The 20,356-nt window shown below is 36.4% G+C and overlaps 1 protein-coding gene across 1 annotated transcript in view; it reads left to right on the top strand.

The window, feature by feature from the left end:
- LOC150108618 (vacuolar protein sorting-associated protein 26B-like) overlaps window positions 1-20,356 on the top strand; it is a 184,945-nt gene that overhangs the window by 62,840 nt on the left and 101,749 nt on the right. The window contains exon 2 of the mRNA XM_090416076.1: window positions 3,215-3,358. Coding sequence (XP_090272202.1) covers window positions 3,215-3,358 — 144 coding nt within the window. The remainder of the gene's footprint in view (window positions 1-3,214; window positions 3,359-20,356) is intronic.

The following is a 20,356-nucleotide window of genomic DNA, read 5'->3' on the forward strand; positions in this document are numbered from 1 at the left end:
ATGAACAACATGGGTTTACTAAGGGAAGGTCATGTTTTAGTAACTTGTTCAATTCCATAACAATGTTACCATTGAACTAGACAAGGGGAATGAATACACCATAATAATTTTGGATTTTGCTAAGGCTTTTGACAGAATACAGCATAGCAGACTGCTGCATAAATGGAGAAAATGATTTGGGTTATACAATATTAGCATGGATAAGAGGATGGCTGCTGACAGATATCAAAAAGTGGTATATGGGGGATCTGAGTCTGCAAGATTTAAGGTAACAAGTGATGTACCATAAGGATTAGTGCTTGGTCCACTGTTATTCAATCTGTACATTAATTATATTGGGAAGGATTTGACAAGCGACATAGTTATTTGATGATGATGCAAAGATAGGTAGGGTAATCAGGAATGTTGCTGATATGCAGACATATGCTGATAGGCAGGAATTGTGGGCATGGGAAAATGGGTGTCAGTTCAATGTGAGTAAATATCAAGTCAGTCACTTCGGTATGATTAGATATCCAATGTTGTATTATATTGGTGGGACTAGGCTAGAAGAAACTGATGGGGCTACGGATCTTGGAGTGTTAATAGATAGGAAGTTGAAGTTTAGGTCTCATGTGGCAAAGATTGCAAATACAACTCAAAAGATAAATGCAATGCTGAAATTGCAAGGCCTCTTTACAAGGCCTTGATAAGACCTCACTTGGATTATTGTGCACGGGTCTGGTTTCCATTGTGATTCTGATATATTGGAGAGAGAGAGAGAGAGTACAAAGGAGAGTGTTAAAAATGATATCAGGATTGTGGAATACTGATTATGAAGACGGATTGAAAATTTGTAGACTGCAGACACTAGCAAACAAGAGAAAGAGAGGTGATATGATTGAATCTTACAAACTTCTGAAAGGGTCATACAGCATTTCAACTGATGGAATTTTTTAATTTATGGAGGGTGGGGAAAGGACAAGAAGGCATCCTTGGAAGCTGAGAATGAAGGCTACCAAGAAGTGTGTGAGGGCTAGATTTTTCTCTCAGAGGATGGTGCACTCACAACATCCAATGTATTGCCATTGGATGTTGTGAGTGCAAACAATGTGAATGAATTCAAGAATAAGTATGATTGCTGGTGTGTGTAGTATGCGGCCTCCCTCGATGAGTCTCTGACTCCCTGGAGGTCTCTCTTAATAATAATAAAAAAAAAAATTCTGTTAAATTGACTATACCATATTAGATTAGATTTGTAACACCACACAAAAGAATCGTTAAAAATGAAGATATTAGGAACTTGACATTGCTAGCATTCAGGAATGTGTGAGCAGAGCAAGTCTTATAGTCACTTATGTAGATGATACATATACATGTGGTATAGTCACTTTACACAGAATGGGAGAGGAGAGGTTAGCAAAACAGGTGTTTTCATGGTAGAAAAAAAAAGATAGAGGAAGGCCAAAGTCTGTGTGGATAGACATAGAAGTGCTGTAGAAGACCAAAATACAAAAATTGGGTCAGAAGTAGTGCCTCAATTTATACATAAATTAATTATTATAAATTTATATTTAACATAATTTATTAAAGTTTCTCTTTTATGTGGATTAATCATCTTTCATATGCATTCTGTCATTTTTCAACAAATGCTCTATTCTCTTTACATTTGCACTCACCCAACCAAACACAGCATGCTGACTGTGTAAAAGTCTCCTTTGTCACAGACAGCTTATTTCAATTCACTCAAAAAAAAAAAAAAAGTTTTATGATTTCATCACTAAGAGGGCTAAACAAGTGGTACTCAGAGTTCCAGATCTAGCTATGGGCAGAATGATCAGTCCGGTCAAATGTTGCAGTTGTAGTGAACTGAATTCCACAAATGCATGTGTTTACATTTTACAATCTCTCTATGTAAATTTTTGAGTAGATCATGATACCCCTTTCCAAAACATCCACAAAGAGGACCCTCATCTTTGTACTAGAACAATTGCTGTGCCTTTGCCATTTCGAACTGCTTATGTGCTGTGCTTGTGACTGATTGCAGTACCACTTATTATCATGGATTTAGACTACTTCTACTGTCTGATCATTAACTTTTCAAGCTTTCTGCACCACTTGATAGGAAAAAAAAAAATTAGGGCGTTACTTTTGTAATGCCCCTTGTCTAATTTGGAAGGAAATTGTTAGTAGGACATAAGTTTGCATTATTACTATCACAGTATCCTGTACATATCTTGATCATACATATTAGCATTATGTATGATCAGTATGTTTATAAACACTTTTTTATGCAGCTCATACTTAAATTTTATCCATCCTTTCAACTACCATGTGTCTTATTCTAACATCCCAAGGATGCAGATACTTCCTTCAGACTCCATTTGATCACCTTTCATACATTGCTTATTCCTCTTCCTTTTCTTCCTTCCCTTTCATGCCTTTTCTCATGCCATGGCTTTGCATCAAGTTGCCTTCTGTGTACTATAACACTTGTATACCTGTACATGTATTCCTTTCATTAAGCAAAGTACTCACATGAATTGTTATCTCAAATCAAAATTGCAATCCCTTTCTCTAAGTGAGGCACACATCACCTCATATGCTCTTGCCAGATTCAGTGTTCCTGCACTCACTGAGTCCCCTGCATCATGTGTTACTTAAGTAGCTATCCTTCAGTAACTAAATTCTCTTGCCTTCCTCATTCTTGTTTTCTCTTCCTTCCTATCTAGAAACATAATTGAATTTACTCACAGTGGTAGACTTTGTATCCACAATGCTTATGAATACATGGCTCTGTCTATGAAGGTTTAGTTCTCATTAGGTAACTTTGGTCTGTAGCAGCAAACAACTGTTTTGTCCCATTAGCCTTATATCATATCAGGTTTTAACCCATTGCCTGTATTACCATCATGCTACCATTCAAGATTTCTACTTTGGTTGGATTTAATTTCTCTGCAATCATTAGCAACACTTCCTATCCTATCTCTCCTCTCTGAATACATAGTACCTGTCACTATTTGTCTTAGGAAAACTTCTGTTAACCAGATTTCACTAATGCCAGTAATTTCTGGTCCCTTTTCTTGTACTAGTACTAAGTACTTCTTACCTGCATTAGTGTACAAGGAATGTTCATATAATGTAAATATGTATTTTGAGGATCAGTTTTTTTAATGTTCATCATATTGATTACATGTGAACTAGTATTGTCTTTTTTTCCCTAATGTTTATGCAGAGTTTCTTGGGATTTGGCCAAACTGCAGATATAGATATCATTCTAGATGGAGCTGATACAAGAAAAATGGCAGATATTAAAACAGAAGATGGAAAAAAAGAAAGGTGTTATGTTTACTATGATGGGGAAACAGTTTCGGGAAAGGTAATGTTTGGATTGCTTGAATATATTTGATTCTTTTGAATATATCGTAAATTAAAAAATAATTCCATTAAAGTAAACTAAATGATTCAGTATATGCTCCTTCTGCATTAGCAATTTGAAGAGCTCTGAGTAATCAGATGATAGCAGATATTAAACTGAAAAGTTGATTTTTGTGGTAGATTTAAATGGTATAAAATGAATCTCAGACATCAAAATGCTTTATATATTATCATTGGCGTATTATCATTAATAGTGATATCTTCACACTGCAGGATACAAGAGTATACAAGGGATTTGAAATTGGAAGTGATCATCAATTAGTTTTATGGAGCATAAAGATATTATATTGATAAGAAAAATGTATAAGGAAATTTTAAACAAGAATTAAAGTTCAGCAGCTTTTACAGGTGAACTATAGGCTTAAACATAAAAATATTCAAGGAAAACAAAGTTAAAAAAACACACAAAAAACTTGGTAATAGCATACTGTGAAAAAAACAAAACAAAAAAACATTGATTTGGTTATGATGACATGTAGTGAAATTGTCCAAGAATAGAAAAATTGGCATCCCATGCCAATTTTTCTATTCTTAACAGCAAGAAAGTGGGCATATGCCCTAAGAGAATACAGAAAAGAATGTATGAAAGAGAAAAAATATTTAAAAGTAGCTAAAGAAAAGTGTAGTAAGAATATAGAAGATAATTTCCTGATCTAGAGACTATTGAATTATCATTTTCCTGAAATGTACCCGCAAGTGGTGTTCAGGCTACTGTGAAATAGTTTGTTACACCCCTTGAGGATATATATCAGGAAATGGTACAGGACAGTACTAATGATTAAGTTTACATTATTACTAATCTCCTATCACCACTTTTCCTCCAAATCATCTTATTACTAGTCAGTACTCAAATTGGAATCGAAAGAATGAATGACAGCGAAAGTTGGATGCATATTGGACCAAAAGTACGGAAGCACAGAAGGATGAATGAGAGTGAAAGTGAGAAGAGGGTGTCGAAATTTAGAAAATTAGAAAGATTGAATGATAGAGATAATGTGACGCGAGATTCGGAAGTTGAATTGGATTGGATGAGGAAAGAGATGAAATGGATGCGGAATGAAATTAAGAAAATTCGGGTAAAAACTATTGAAACTAATCATGATGGCACGAAAGAGTTAACGAAAGATGAGCGAATGGCGTTATATGGCGACTTCATTATTAAAGGTGTGTTGGATGATAGGATGCAGATGGTATGTTTTCCAGGCAGTAAAATGAGTAGAGTGATTGAGGCATTGGATATGAGCAGGGAGCGAGCAAAGGAGTTGATGGTTTTAATCGGCACGAATGATTTGACAGAGGACAAAGAGCAAGTCAGAATGGATATCAGGAGGCTGCTTAGAAGGATAAAAGAGACTACTGTGACAGGAAGGGTATTCAACGTGTTGCCTAGGTATGACTGTGGTGAGATGAGGCGGAGAGCAAGGATTATGAATGATATGCTGGCTGAAATGTGTGGGGAGACGGGAGTACAGTTTGTTAATGTGTGGAATGAGTTTGAAGGAAGAAGTGAACTGTATGGGAGCAATGGACTGCATTTGAGTGGTTATGTTGTGAGTTGCTTGGAGAGACTGCTGCTGGAAGGTAGAGAAGTGAGAGAGAATGAATCAGATCAAGTGGGAAGTGATGTGGAAGAGCAGGAGAGATTGAAGAGGTGGTTATGAATGAGGAAGTGAGTGGTATGAGTATAGAAAATGAGGGAATGGGTGTGCAAGAGAAGCAGGGAAACGGGGTGTGCTCAGGGTGGACGGGTACACAGCGTGAGAAAGGTGGATGCTCCGAGAGGAGGCGAGAGCATGTGTAGACAGGAAAGAAATGGGATGACCTGGGATCAAGAGGAAACAGTTGGAATTGAAAATGGTTTTAAAACAAATAAGCATGTTTGGATTGCTTTTATCTTTTGAATATATCATAAATTAAAAAATTATTCCATTAAAGTAAACTGAATGACTCAGTATATAGTCCTCCTGTATTAACAATTTGAAGAGCTCTTTGATAATCAGATGATAGCAGATATAAAACTGAAAAGTTGATTTTTGAAAGGGAAAATGGCCCCAGTCGAGCATGGAGAGATCACATCAAGTGAGTGGTATTAGTGGAACGAGCTCTAGATCCAGAAATGAGCTGTTGTGTTTGTATACAAATGCTAGTATAAGAAAGTATAAGAAACAAGGCAGATGAAATGGTTGCATTAATTGCATCTGTTCACCCAAAGATTGTCGGAATAAGCGCGATATGGTTGGAAGAGGACGACATCCTGACAGGAATAGAGATGGAAGGGTATGATATGTTTCATGAGGATAGATGGAGTAAAAAGGGAGGGGAGTGTTATTGATGATAGAGAAAGAGTTATGTCCATATATAAAGTAGAGATGCAAGAAGGAAATAGTGCCAGTGGTTTTGAGACAGTATGGTGTGAGATAGAGGTGAATGGAATCAAATACTTGGTGGGATGTTGTTATAGACCAGGTAATGTTGGATGGTGGTGATAATGAAATGTACAATCAAATTAGCCAAGTAAATAAGAAAAGGGTGATCATTATGGGTGATTTTAATTATGGCAATATAGACTGGAATGATGAGATAGCAACTTTAAGTAAAGAAAAAGAGTTCAGTTTTTGAAGGATAATTACCTCAGACAGTATGTAACAGAGAGCACACGAGGATTTTGAGGGTCTTGGATTTGGTCATCTCATCAGAGGATGTAATTATAAATGAAGTGTCAAATCATCCACCAATTGGTGAGAGTGACCATGAAGTGATTACCTGGGTGGTTGCCAGCAGTGTGAGGACCTCTCTGAGAAAAGGGTATATGTGGAACTACAAGGAGGGGGGGGGGGGTGATTATGAAGAGCTCAGGAGGCAGCTTGCGGGTGTAGCATGGAATGAGGAGTTAGCTGGAAAAGAGATCAATGCAGCTTGGGGGATTTTCAAAAACTATCTAGTAGATGCAATGTCTAAGTGTATTCCAAGAGTGAGAAGGTTAAATAAGGTAGGTGTGAGATGGATGAATAAAAAGATTGAGCATGCGATACAAAGAAAGAAGGCATTGTGGAGGCAGCATAAGAGAAGTGGAAATAACCAATTCCGTGAGGTCTACAAAGACCAGGCAAGGAGGGTGACTTAGTTGGTGAGGGTAGCTAAAGAGTATGAACAGCAGTTAGCTAATGAAGCCAAAAAGAATCCTAAGGAGTTCTTTCGATATGTAGCCAGCAAGAGAAGAATGATTATGGAAGGATGACATTGATAGGAGAAAATGGTATAAAGACAGCTGTTGCAGAATGTGTGGTTGGAGATACTTAATGAGCAATTCATAAAGGTCTTTCAATCTTGTGAATGGGACTCCATGGAAAGATTGAGAGCAGTTAGATGATGGGGAGGAGAGACTGACTGTAAGTGAGCAAGAGGCGTATGGGGAGTTGAGTAAACCAGATGTTAATAAGGCTGTGGGACTTGATAATATATCACCACGCATTCTGAAGGAATGTGCCAGGGAGTTGACACCTGCCTGGACATATTTTTTAATACGAGTCTTGCACTCGGTCAAGTCCCTAAGGAGGGCAAGATTGCGCCACTTCATAAAGCAGGTGATCGAACTCGAGCATCAAAGTATAGGCCTATCTGTGTGTCAGGTGTTTGTGGTTAAGATGTTGGAGAAGCATGTGAGAACTAGGATCCAGAGTTGGGTTGACAAGAATGGTATTATCTTTGATGAACAGCAAGGATTTACTAAAGGGAGGTCATGTTTTAGTAATCTACTTATTACAATAAAGTGACTGCTTCCTTGGACAGAGGAGAAGGATACACAGTAATATACTTAGATTTCACAAAGGCTTTTGATAGTACCTCATGATAAATTGATAGTCAAACTAGAGCAGATGGGGTTGGATATTAGATTGGTGCATTGGATTGGAGACTGGCTATCTGATAGGTATCTACAAGTTGTGTATGTGGGAGTGATATCCAGGAAAAGAAAAAGTCACTAGTGGAGTGCTTCGGGTCTGTTTTGGGGCCATTACTGTTTAACTTGTATATTAACGATATAGGTGAAGATTTGGATGGAGATATTCAGATTTTTGCAGATGATGCAAAGTTGAGACGAACCATGAAGAGTAGTGAAGATGTTGTGGCCTTACAAGTAGACTTGAATAAATTGAGTGATTGGGCATGGAAATGGGGATGTGAGTTCAATGTTGCAAAATGTAAGGTTTTAAAATTTGGAAAACAAAGATGGGATGCAGAATTTATACTTTGTGAGGATATATTGTTGGAGGTGGAAGAAATAAGAGATCTGGGGGTGAATAGTGGATAAGGATCTGAAATTTAGGGGACACATAGCCAAAATTGTGAAGACAACACAAAGGCGTCTGGGAATGATGCGGAGGACACTGATGTGTAGAAGTAGGGAGATTTTTGTTCCGTTGTATAAGGCTTTGATTAGGCTGCACGTGGACTATTGTGCCCAGATTTGGTCACCTGGTTTTCAGAAGGATGAAGAGATGTTGGAAAGGGTCCAAAGGCGATTGACTAAGGTAGTTTCTGACTTTTGCAATGTAGAGTATGAGGAAAAATTGAGAAGATATAATTTGCAGAGTCTGGTTGAAAGGGGGAAGAGCGGGAGATATGATAGAGATCTACAAGTTGGTAAGGGGTTGTTATAGGATCAATGCTAGAGAAGTTCTACAGAAAATAGTGGGAGATCAGTGGAGAACCAGAGGTCATCCCTGGAAACTGTATAAAGAGGGTGTGAGTAGGGGAGTGAGAGGCAGGTTTTTTTTTTTGTGCAGAGTTGTAAATGATTGGAATGCCATGCCTGAGAGTGTGGTGTCTGCAAGGAGTTTGAATGAGTTCAAGGCATGGTATGATGAGCTGTGTGTGTGTGTGTGTGATAAAAGGACCTCCCAGATGAGTCTTTGACTCTGAGATCTTGGGGTAATAATAATATTGTTTTAGCTAACATTTTGGTCTTCTAAAACAGTTCTGAATGAATGAATCCACTTGGATCTTGGTCTTCTCTAGGTTTTTGGCCTGCAATCTTAGCACCAAACACCTGTTTTACTAACCTTTCCTCTGCCATTCTGTTAAGTTACCAGTACCACCTTAGATTAACTCTTCTCACATGTTTTCAAATGCAAACAATGTAAAGTTCCTTTCTAATATTTTCATTTTCATTTTTATTATGATTCTGCCATTAATAACTTTTGTTGAGGCTTTTAATTTTTTCTCAGAATTCTCATATTTGTGGTCTCTAGTCTCCAATCAATTGTTTTATTTTTATCTCAACTTCCAGATCTGTAACTTAAAACTGGTTTAAACACTACCTTGTTTAATACTAGTTTAGTGTTTTGGGTAATTTTTCTCTTATTCCATATAAACTTATTCACCAGCTCCCCACCAATACCAACTTTGCTTAGTCTGTTGTCTGTTTCTAAATTTAATTTCCCATCTTCAAAAACCGAGCCTGAAAAACTGAAAAATATTTTACTTGCTCTATAGGTTCTCCACTGAGATTGCACCTGAAGTGTTCTATATTCCTGCTTTTTTTCATAGTTTTGGTCTTTTTATTGCTTATTTTCATGTCCAAATTTATTGCAACTGTTATACAATTTACTTGTAGTTAGTATAACCATGGAGATTTGCACTGAATGTGTTTAGGAGTTCATCATCTGCATAAAAGCAAATAGCTAAGTTTGATATCAGGTTTAATGCAACTTTCTTTCATAATGCAATCCATCAATAAGAGTGGAGATGTCATGTGTTCTTGTATTACACCCAATTTTGTGTCAAGCCATCTTCTTTCAATTCTATCTGTCCTAAATAACTAGCATTTTGAAAAGCATATCTCTGGGCACCTTGTCATATGCCTTTTTCCAGATCTACAAAACTTAAGTATAGATCCCTGTTATATTCCCATGTTTTCTTAATTATTTGTTGTAAAGTAAACATTTGATCTTGACAACCTCTATTTGACCTGAACCCAGCTTGTTCTTTTTGTTCCTTTTTTTTTTTTTTTTGGCCTCTTCTCAGGTATTTGCCTGTATAAATGTTGCCTAGAAAACTTACTAAAGAAATTCCTCTAATTCCTCTAGATTCGCTAAGCGATATCTAGCTGGAAAAGCTGGTCACTTCTGAGAAAATTAGGGGGATGGGCAGAACTTACAACATACAAACCACCAGAGAACTCCTGATCAAATGGCTAATCACTTATCTTGGACTTATCTTATAGGTTTTCTGTGAGGAAAATAACTGTGCAATCTTCCATCAGAAAAATTCTGAAGATGACCTCCAAGCTTCCTGAATTCTCTTGAAGAGTGCAGGAAGCATTAAAACTCGCCAAGAATGGCAAGGCTGCAGGAGTGGATGGTATCCTCCCCGAATTTCTAAAACATCTCGGCCAACAAAGTCAAACATGGTTGGCCACCCTTTTCTCAAATACTATAACAACTGGAAAACTACCAAAACTGTGGTGGGAAGCCAAAATAATTGCTGTGCCTAAACCAGGGAAAGATCCAAATAATGTCAAAAATGTATGACCTATTTCCTTGCTTTGCTCCACCTTTAGGCTCCTTGAATAAATTCTCTTTAATGAAGAAAACGAAGTGATGATCATTTCCAATTTTCTCCCAACACAGTCTGGATCAGGGCCTCCTCCTAAAGCTAAGCAATATCGTAAGGTGCAAAACATCTTTCCAGCTTTTTGAATCTAATCTCTTCAACAGAAAGATCGGGGTCCATATTGGTGGGAAAAAGAGCAGGCCCAGATTCCTCCACAACGGTCTTCCACAGGGCTCTCTATTATCCCCTTTACTATTTAACATCTACATGTCTGACTTACTGTATGCAGCTCAAGCAAATATGCATATGCTGATGATCTCACTATCCTACACCACTCTACCTCCTTTGCCAACCTTGAACAGACCTGAACATCCTGGAGGTGTACTTCAAGCAGTGGTACCTGAAGCCAAATCCAACAAAAACTGTCCACAGCATTTCACCTGAACAATGCAGAGGCAGATCAACACCTCAACCTCTCTTTCTGTTACAAAATGGTAGAACATGAGCCTCACCCAAAATACCTTGGAGTGAGCCTGGACAGAAGCCTAACCTATAAAAGGTACCTCGCCAACCTGTCCAACAATGTTAAAACGAGAAATAATATCATCTTGCGGCTTGCTGGAATAACCAGGGGTTGTGGTGCTGATGTCTTAAGGTTGTCTCTACTAGCCCTTGCATTCTCACAGAGAATGCAAGGGCTAGTAGAGACAATAGAGCCTCTCTATGAGAGAGGCTATTTTTTGAGGGTCTTCCAGATCTCGGGCAAAATAAATCCTTGGTAGTAGCTACTTGTACTTCACTTCTTCACACCATATTTCTCAGAAACTTAGCATTGTACATGTGCTAAAAAATAGAGCCTCTCTCATTATGACAGATGATAAAGACTTCCAAGATGAACTGTCCCTGATGTCAAATAACCTTACAAAGAATGGTTATCCTAGAAAATTGATCCACAAGATTCTTTTCTGTGACCCCCCACAAAGACATCCTGAAGATATGCATTATAATTCTACCATAGTGATTCCGTTTGTGGGGACAATTTCCAGTAAGATTGCCAGACTCCTGAAGTCGCATGGAATAAGAGTGGCTTTTAAACCTTCACAGACCATTCACCAATTTTTACGATCTCCGAAAGATATTCATCCATTTTTTTTAAATATGCCTGAGTTTACAACATCCCCTGCTCGTGTGGCTTGAACCATATTGGCCAGACTTCAAGAAGTTTTGAAATCAGGAAGAAGGAACACATAGGAGACGTCAATAATAATAGAGAAGACAAATCTGGGTTAGCCTTTCGTTTTGCTAGGACTAACCATATGATAGAATGGGATAAAAGCTCAATGCCCTACTTAGAGGAGGACTTCCACTCCTGAATTATAAAAGAAGGCACAACAATTCTCTGTTCAGAACAAAACCTTAATAGAAACCAAGGATTGATTTTGTCCGAGATCTGGAAGACCCTCATTAGATCTTTCAACATGCCAGAATTAAATTTTGCTGCCAACTACAGAACGTTCCTACATAACAACTGGTAGATCATACACGCGCTATGTGCGTAATGTACACGTTATTCTGCTTTTATAAAACTGCAATTGTATTCAGTTCATTTTATGGTTTTTAGTGTAAACAGTTTTTAGCGTTTAAGTGCTTTTATTTTTTATACATCTTTTACCCTGATGAAGTTAACAGCCACAGTTGGCGAAACTAGTTGGTATAACTTAGTTTTAAAATAAATTTGACCAAAAAAAAAAAACAAATAGTAGTCATTCATTCTCCTATAGTTATTTGCTAGTTTTAAATGTCTCATTTGGGAACCAAATAATACCAGGAATATGTCGGATTTAATGAACTGATGCAAAATAAAAAAAATATGGAATTATCACAGTCCTGTACAGATGAATTGTAAATAAATAAGTCTACCAACATAAATAAAATCAAATTAACTTGGAGAAATACTTGAGAATATTTATCCACAGTAGACTACAAAATAAAGAGAAGCATTAGACATGAAGAAATATGTCAGTTCTAGCAATCAGTTGATATAGAAACTGACCATGCATTGCTTACTGAGAAATTAAAATTCTGGAAAACAGAATTTCAGAAAAAAAAAAAAGAAGTAACATACAGATTGAATTTAAAGGAGAACTTTAAAGGTTTGTTGTTGCAGGAAGAAACAGGTTTCTGTTTCTATATCAGTAAAGAATAAGAGAATTTAACAAAAACAGTTCAATGAAAACTTTAACTGAATCACAGTCAGTTGGGAAATTTTTAAAATTTTCCCAACTGACTGTGTATCTAATTGCTAACAAAAGTCCCAAGGTTTCTTGCTGACCTCCACTGATGACTTAAACCTCAAGGCAGAGGTGTTCGTGGAAAGTGAACGGAATTTGCGTTCCACGAAAAGAGTGCTCATCGAGGAGCAGAAATGTGACACCACTTCGTAAGGGCAAATATGGAGGCACCGTGAATAAGATTCGAAGGCGGAAAGAGGGTGCTATGAAGGAGGAGGATAAAAGTGAGTTTAGGCATGTTTCAAGTCCTCTCTCTTGTTTTTTTTTCCTTCTTATTGTTGCCTGTTCCTTCTTGTGCAGACTAGCAATGCTGATGATTGGAAGGAAGCTTGACAACGACAAGCTGCAACCTTTCCGCATTGCTGACTGACGCGAGTTGGACAAGGCTATACGCGAGATGACGGCAGTTTCCCAATTTGGGCCATCGTTTTACCAATGGCCCGAATTGGGATAGCAAAGGAATCCCCTTTGATGGCGGTCGAGCTAACAACAGCAAACCATGAAATGAGCGGGTGTCCAGCAAAGAAAAATGCCCCATTTGTGACTAGCATTTGATTTCCACATGGCGGCAACCTACCATAGCAGAAAGATATCCCCCACACAAAGGACGGACGAAAAAATGACGATATCATCACGTCAAGGTGGTAAAGTACTGAAACCTTTTCTTTTACCTATGTAATAATTAGTTTTAGATAAAAGAAGGAACAAGAACTTTAACTAGGAGGAAAGAGAACTTTATAGTGACCATGTGCAATGATTTATAGACTGTATTGGACTGGTAGTCTGAGAACTTAAGTTTGTGTGGATCCCAATCTAACGTGAAGGAGTAAAGTGACAGAAAATTTAGTTTTAAAGTTGACTTATGTTTTGCTATGTGTGAATTTCATTTACTCATGGAACGTGAATAGCATACTTGTCAGTTTGAACATTTCTTACTTGCTTAACTAGTGATTTAGTAATGATAAAAATGTGATTAGCCTTTGACGTGTTAACTTAATTGTAATCTCTTTGACCACTTAATAAACATGTTTTTCTATGGCCTGAGTTTTATCTGAGCATGAGACTGATTTTACCACTCATAAAACCACGGACCTGTGCATATGGAGAATATAAAGGAAGTTAAGAGCAATTTAGGCCATGACTGTATGCTAAGATTACTTTAAGCTACTTAATTCTTTTAATAAGGTTAGGTAACACTTGACCTCTGGGAAGGTTTCTTTGGACAAGTATTTTCTGTCCTAAAGCTCTGACTGGTGCAGCTAAAACAAACAAATATCGTCAGAGCTTGAAAAGGGAAACAGGTCCCAGAGAGATAGTTTAGAGATTTATTCTTAGTTGGCACAGGAAAGATAATAGTAGCAAATTTATAGAAAACCAACGATATAACACTGTATTAAAATTGGAAATGTCAAACTAGCTCTTTGCTTTCTGCAGATGATATTATACTCATAACCACATCTAGTGCAAGTCTCTGGATTCTCTAACTAAAATGCATAACAGCATGTAACAAATTTGGCATTTAACTCAGTAATAAAAAAGACCACAACTATGAAAATAGGCAGAAACACTGACCAAATCAACTACATTCTGATGGGATAACCTATAGAATAAGTAAAATATCTTGGCTATTTAGGCACAGATTTTAGTTATGAAATATCTGAAACGCTCCAGATTTTAGTGAAGATGGCAAGTTAAATCTGAAAATAGATGACAGATTAACCAAAGCCGCTATGGTGGGTAGCCTGCTAAATAAATTTATATGGAATAAGAGAGAAATTAGCCAAAACACCAAACTAGCAGTATACAAGACGGTGTTCAAATCAGTTTTAAGTTGTGGATCTGAGAGTTGGGTTAGAAATAAAGCACTTGATCAAAGACTAGAGACCATAGATATTAGAGTTCTGAGAAAAATTAGGGACCTTAGCAGATGGTATCAATGACAGAATCATATTAAAAATGAAGATATTAGAAAGGAACTTGACATTGTTAGCATTCAAGAATATGTAAGCAGAGCTAATCTAAGAATGTATGGCCACTTAAACATAATGGGTGAGAAAAGGTTTGCAAAACAGGAAAGAGACCTAGAGGAAGACCAAGGTCTAGTTGGATTGATTCAGTCAGAAGTGCAATAGAAGCAAGATAAGTTAGATATGACAATATTGGAGTGCTGATTTGGGGAAAAATTGTAAATAGGTGATTAATAATAATGCAAACATAATCATTCTATCATATTAGCCTGAACACCTCTTGAGAGTACACAGAAAATTGATGATGATAAACAAAAAATATAATCAAGAATAGTCAGATACAGAAAATGTTAAAATATGAAGGAAGAGAAATACTTTAACTAAACCATTAAGTTTTTAAAAAAAAACAGATTAGATGGAGAAAAAATACTACTCTCCCAGTTTTTAAAAAAGTGATGAAAACAGATCCAATTATAGAGAAATTAATCTATTACCTTGAAAAATCTGTGCAAAAGTTATTCAAGAAATTGTAAATTAATCTGTAATATTAAATGATGATCAACAAGATTTTACACTGGGAAGATTCTGCATAAACTTCAATATTTGCAGTGAAACAACAAATAGAAAATAACACTCCAGTTTTAATGTACTTTATAGATTTACATGAAGCATTTGATAACATAAAATTAAGATATACTAATCCATGTAGGAAATTTTCACTTGGTTTTACTATAAATTAAAGATGCCAAGAAATTATATTCTTGGTTTAATTCTTTATCCAAGTATAAGCAAACAAAGTTTGCGAATGACGTATATTGGAGGCTAATGATTTCACATCAATTGCCTTGGTATCCCATAAAAAAAGATCATACATCTTTTCAGGTGTTATAATGCTATGCATAATCTTTAAAGGTTCCTGTGGCATAACTATAAACAACAAATTACATGATAACCACAGTAATTAACTTTAATGAAAGTACAGATATTTCATACTGAAAATAAAGGCAAATCAAAGAACAAGAATACAAGTACATACAACAATCTGTTTACCAATTAAAAACAGTTGTTGCAAGCTAGAAATTAATATATTAATAAATAATATGAAAATTATTTTTGATGATTACATGAAATGAGAATCTTCCAAAATTTTGGGAGAGAGAGAGAGAGAGACAATCATTCTGATTCAGGTTAGGCCAATGTAAAAGGGCTTCAACTTTCAAAAGACATGTGTATTTAAACATGTTTCTATGGAGAAGATGAGCTCTATCCCACTGGATACTGTTTTAGTTTCAATATGCTGTCCAGACTAGACTTTGTGGGTTTCACATATTCAGTGTAATATTGATGTTCATCAATTCTCATTTCATTAATTATTGAAAACTTAAGTTTACTGGCAGATACATTCATCTAAAGTCTGTTCATCACCTCTCAAAAAATGGTGTTATCAAGCCAAATAATGTATGCCATTGTTCCACAAGCGTCATCAAGAATTCTCACTATCAAAACTTTAAAGGAATTAAATGGTTACAGCCTTCAGCAGATAATTGACTTATGTTCTGCAAAACAGACTGCATGGTTGAAATCATTTATATTTCTAGTAGCCCTGAAAACCTATTGGCAGAATTTTGAAGAAGTATCACCTTATTCCCACATTTTCCTATCAACAAAATTTCCCATCTGTTACCATCTACAAAAGACGCTGTCACGTCTGTCCTTAGTTGGTGTTTACCAGGTACCTTGTTAAAGTAATTATTTGACATGCTTTGGACTGACAGTCCATTCTGTGGAAAAAAGAATTTATGAACATTAATACTACATTGAATACATGAAACCTCAAAAGTCTAGTCTGGCACAGCATAGTATTGACACTAAACACAGTATCCAGTGGGATGAAACTCTTCTTCACCATTGAAGCTGTTGTAAATATGAAAGCCTTTTCAAAGAAAGTTGTGAAGCACTTGTACGTTGGCCTAACCTGAATCGGATCGATTGTCTCTTTCTCTCTCCCAAAAGTTTGGAAGATTCTCATTTTATGTAAACATCAAATATAGTTTTAATGTTGCTTATTAATATATTAATTTCTAGCTCATTTTTACCATTTTTAATTGGTAAACTGATTGTTGTGTGTACCTTGTATTTGTGTTCTTTGATTTGCTTGTTTCTTCACACCAATGTACTGTTATTTATATGAAATATTTAATTTCATTAAAGTTACTGTAGCTATCATGTAATTTGTTGTTTTAATGCTATGCATTATGGGTAGGGCCACTACTCGGACCAGTTTTGACATTTATTGAGGTCTCATCAATGGGAGCCAAATCCCAAAGGGATAGTGAGGTTGAAGTAATGCAGAAATCCCTTTTGGGTCTGGCTTCCACTGATGAGACCTCAGTAAATGTTGAAACCAGTCTGGGTAGTGGTCTTTCCCATAATGCATACAAGTAGCTCAGTTGTGAAGATACTTCACACACAGATCTGCTCTGGATATTTCATGTGGCAAAACAATTTTTACCTACAAACAGAAGGTATGGCCTTGGGCTCACCATTATCCCCTCCCCACTCCAATGGCTAACTTTTACATGGAAGACTTCGAGCAATGAGCTCTAGATTCAGCCAGCCTAAAGCCCAAAGTCTGGCTCAGATGTATCGATGATATTTTCGTCATTTGACTCCACTGCTGTGAAACATTAAATACATTCCTTAACCACCTGAACAAACAACACAGACTTATCCAATTCACCATTGAAATCGAAAACAACTCTCTTCCTCTTCTAGACACACTCGTCATACATCTTCCCTCAGACTGTCTCTTTTTCTCTGTCTACCGCAAACCTACACACATGGGCCAATACACACACAAAAATTCATACCACCACCTCACACGAAAACGAGGCATCATAAGCACCCTCAAACACAGAGAACTAACAATTTGTTCGAATGAACACACTCTGAACTAAGAATTCAGACCATTAACCAAACATTTGTAAAAAAAAAAAAAAAAAAAAAAAAAAAATGACTACAATAAAAATATCACTAAAAACAAAAAAAGATTACAAGAATGCCATACCCTATGTTAGAGGCCTATCAGACCACGTACTCCAAACGTGCCATAGAATTGACTTGGAAGGCACCAAGTCCCTGTACCTCACCAAAACCTGGTTCGAGAGAAAATTAAAAGAAAAGTCTGAAATGATAAAACACTATCCAAATCTGAACAAATATGACTGATTAATCATTCCAAGAATGTGGAGGACCCATCTGCAACCCTTATCGCAACCGGAACAAGCCCAGAAGAAACTCAATACGAGAGGACTTTAGAAATGTTTAATATACAAGGGTGGTCTGAAAAGTTCTCAGCCTTGAAAATAGATGGCAACACTGTCTGCAAGATTTTTTTTTTTTTTTCTAAGTTAGTACATCTGTCATAAGTATCCATGTGAAATTGCAAGTCATTCTATCAAGTAGTTTGTTTCATACAGCTGTCTGAAGCAAAAGTACTGTTTGTATCCCTTGAAATGGATAAAATTGAGTATTGTGCAGTTATAAAATTCTTTGTAAAAGAAGGTTTAATGCCAAAAGAATTCATCTGGAATTCATAAAAGTTGATCCACGTGAAGTGTAACAACACCAGAAATCATTGATCAAGTGCACGAAATATATTGGATGACTGGTGAGTCAAAGTGCATGAAATTGTCACGCAAGTGCGTTTTTGATCTACTCACAGCAGATCAAAAACTCACTTGCATGAAAATCTCTGAACAGTGCTTGGAGTATTTTAACAAGAATAAAACTGATTTTGTGCATCAATTTATTGCTATGGATGAGACCTGGATCCACCATTACACACCAGAATCCAAACAGCACTCAAAACAGTGGACAGAAGCCGGTTGTTCAGTGCCAAAGAAGACAGTCAGTTCCATCAGCAGGAAAGGTTGTGGCATTGGTGTTTTGGGATGCTAAAGGCATTTTGTTTATTAATTATCTTGAAAAGGGTAAAACAATAACCGGCTAATATTATTCTGATCTTTTAACCAGACTAGACGAAAAAAATTCATGAGAAAAGACCAGGTTTGCAGAAGAAAAAAAAATAGTCTTTCATCATGACAATGCATCTGCCCACCAAGGTGTTTTGGCAATTGGAAAATTAAGGGATCTGCACTATGAATTGTTGGAACATCCACCCAATTCCTCATATTTGGCTCCCACTGACTTCTATCTGTTCCCCAAACTAAAGCTCTTCCTCGCTGGTCAGCGTTTTTCTTCGAATCAAGAAGTAGAGCAATATTTTGCAGATCTTACTGAGAACCACAACAGGGATGGGATAATGGCGCTGGAGCATTGCTGGAATAAATGTATTAGTCTTAAGGGATATTATGTTGAAAAATAAAAATAATTTTGAAATTATACATTTTTTTTCATTGTTAGGCCGAGAACTTTTCAGACCACCCTCATAGTTCTGTTTTTAATTTATTTATTTAAAAAAATATTTTGTGTTATTTTTTATTTATTTTAATTTAATTTTAATTAATTTTTATATTTATCTGTTTTTAATTTTATTTTTTTTTAATCTATAATTTTTTTAAATTTAATATTAATTTAGTTTTTTCCACAGAGGTCAGGCTAGGTAAAAGATTAATAAACAGTTAGATTCATTTTACCTTTGTAAAGTGCAGTGGCATGTAGCTTGTGTCTTAATACATATGTATTTTCCTGATGATGACCTCAATACAGAGATTAAAATGTCGAATGCTACTTTCCTAATATTAAGTAAAGTAATTATTTTAACACGTGCGTTGTCTCCATAAATTCTTAACTATGAAGACTTCGCACACAAAGTTTGTTTGCTTACACTTGGATAAAGAATTAAACCAAGAATATAATTTCTTGACATGTTTAATTTATACTAATCCATTAAGACTTGAGTATTGGGAAAAACTCATGTTAGATGATTAAAGGAGTGAAACAGCTCTGAGAGAGAGAATTAAACATATTTAATCCTCCCACACAGGTGGAAACATTTGCAAACTTTCTAATCACCTCCTCTCTCAGCAGTATCATTAAAACACTAACCAATAGAGCTTTGTAACCTTCATTCCAATTAGTTCTCTCCTACAGAAGTACCTAATCATATACACCACTCCTTCTTATCTAATGGGTACAGTTATCACAGTATCAAAAATTAATCAATCTGTTCCCCAATACTCAATCTTCTCTTCAGAAGGATTTTAGTAATGCTATCATTATCCCTGATGTCCAAGGCGCTGCAGAAAAAATAGCCAGAATCTTAAAGAAATACATTCTCTGCATATCTTTCACGCCCCCATTGAAAACTTGCTATCCTTATATGGTCTACTAAAGATCAGCTCCCTTTGCTATCTGTGCCCTTTTCCTGCAATTTGGACTACTGTGGACAGACAGGAAGATCAGCCAACATTCTCATGGAAGAGCACAAAAAATTACATTTGCTAAAGGGAGGTCATGTTTTAGTAATCTACTTACTTACTTATTACAATAAGGTGACTGCTTATTGTAATAAGTAAGTTTGCTAAAGGGAGGTCATGTTTTAGTAATCTACTTACTTATTACAATAAGGTGACTGCTTCCTTGGACAGAGGAGAAGGATACACAGTAATATACTTGGATTTCACAAAGGCTTTTGATAGAGTACCTCATGATAGGTTGACAGCCAAACTAGAGCAGATGGGGTTGGATATTAGATTGGTGCATTGGATTGGAGACTGGCTATCTGGTAGGTATCAACAAGTTGTGTATGGGGGAGTGATATCCAGGAAAAGAAAAGCCACTAGTGTGCCTCAGGGATCTGTTTTAGGGCCATTACTGTTTAATTTGTATATTAATGATATTGGTGAAGATTTTGATGGAAATATACAAGACATGAATAAATTGAGTGATTGGGAATGGGGATGCGAGTTCAATGTTGCAAAATGTACGGTTTTAAAATTTGGAAAACAAAGGAGGAATGCAGAATTTATGCTTGGTGAGGATATATTGTTGGAGGTGAAGAAAATAAGAGATCTGGGGGTGGTAGTAGATAAGGATCTGAAATTTAGGGGACACGTGGCCAAAATTGTGAAGACAACACAAAGGCGTCTGGGAATGATGCGGAGG

The sequence above is a fragment of the Typopeltis vanoorti genome, chromosome 3 (assembly GCF_054136105.1).
Source record: "Typopeltis vanoorti isolate ZY-2024b chromosome 3, IOZ_Tvanoo_1.0, whole genome shotgun sequence".
NCBI lineage: Eukaryota > Metazoa > Arthropoda > Arachnida > Uropygi > Thelyphonidae > Typopeltis > Typopeltis vanoorti.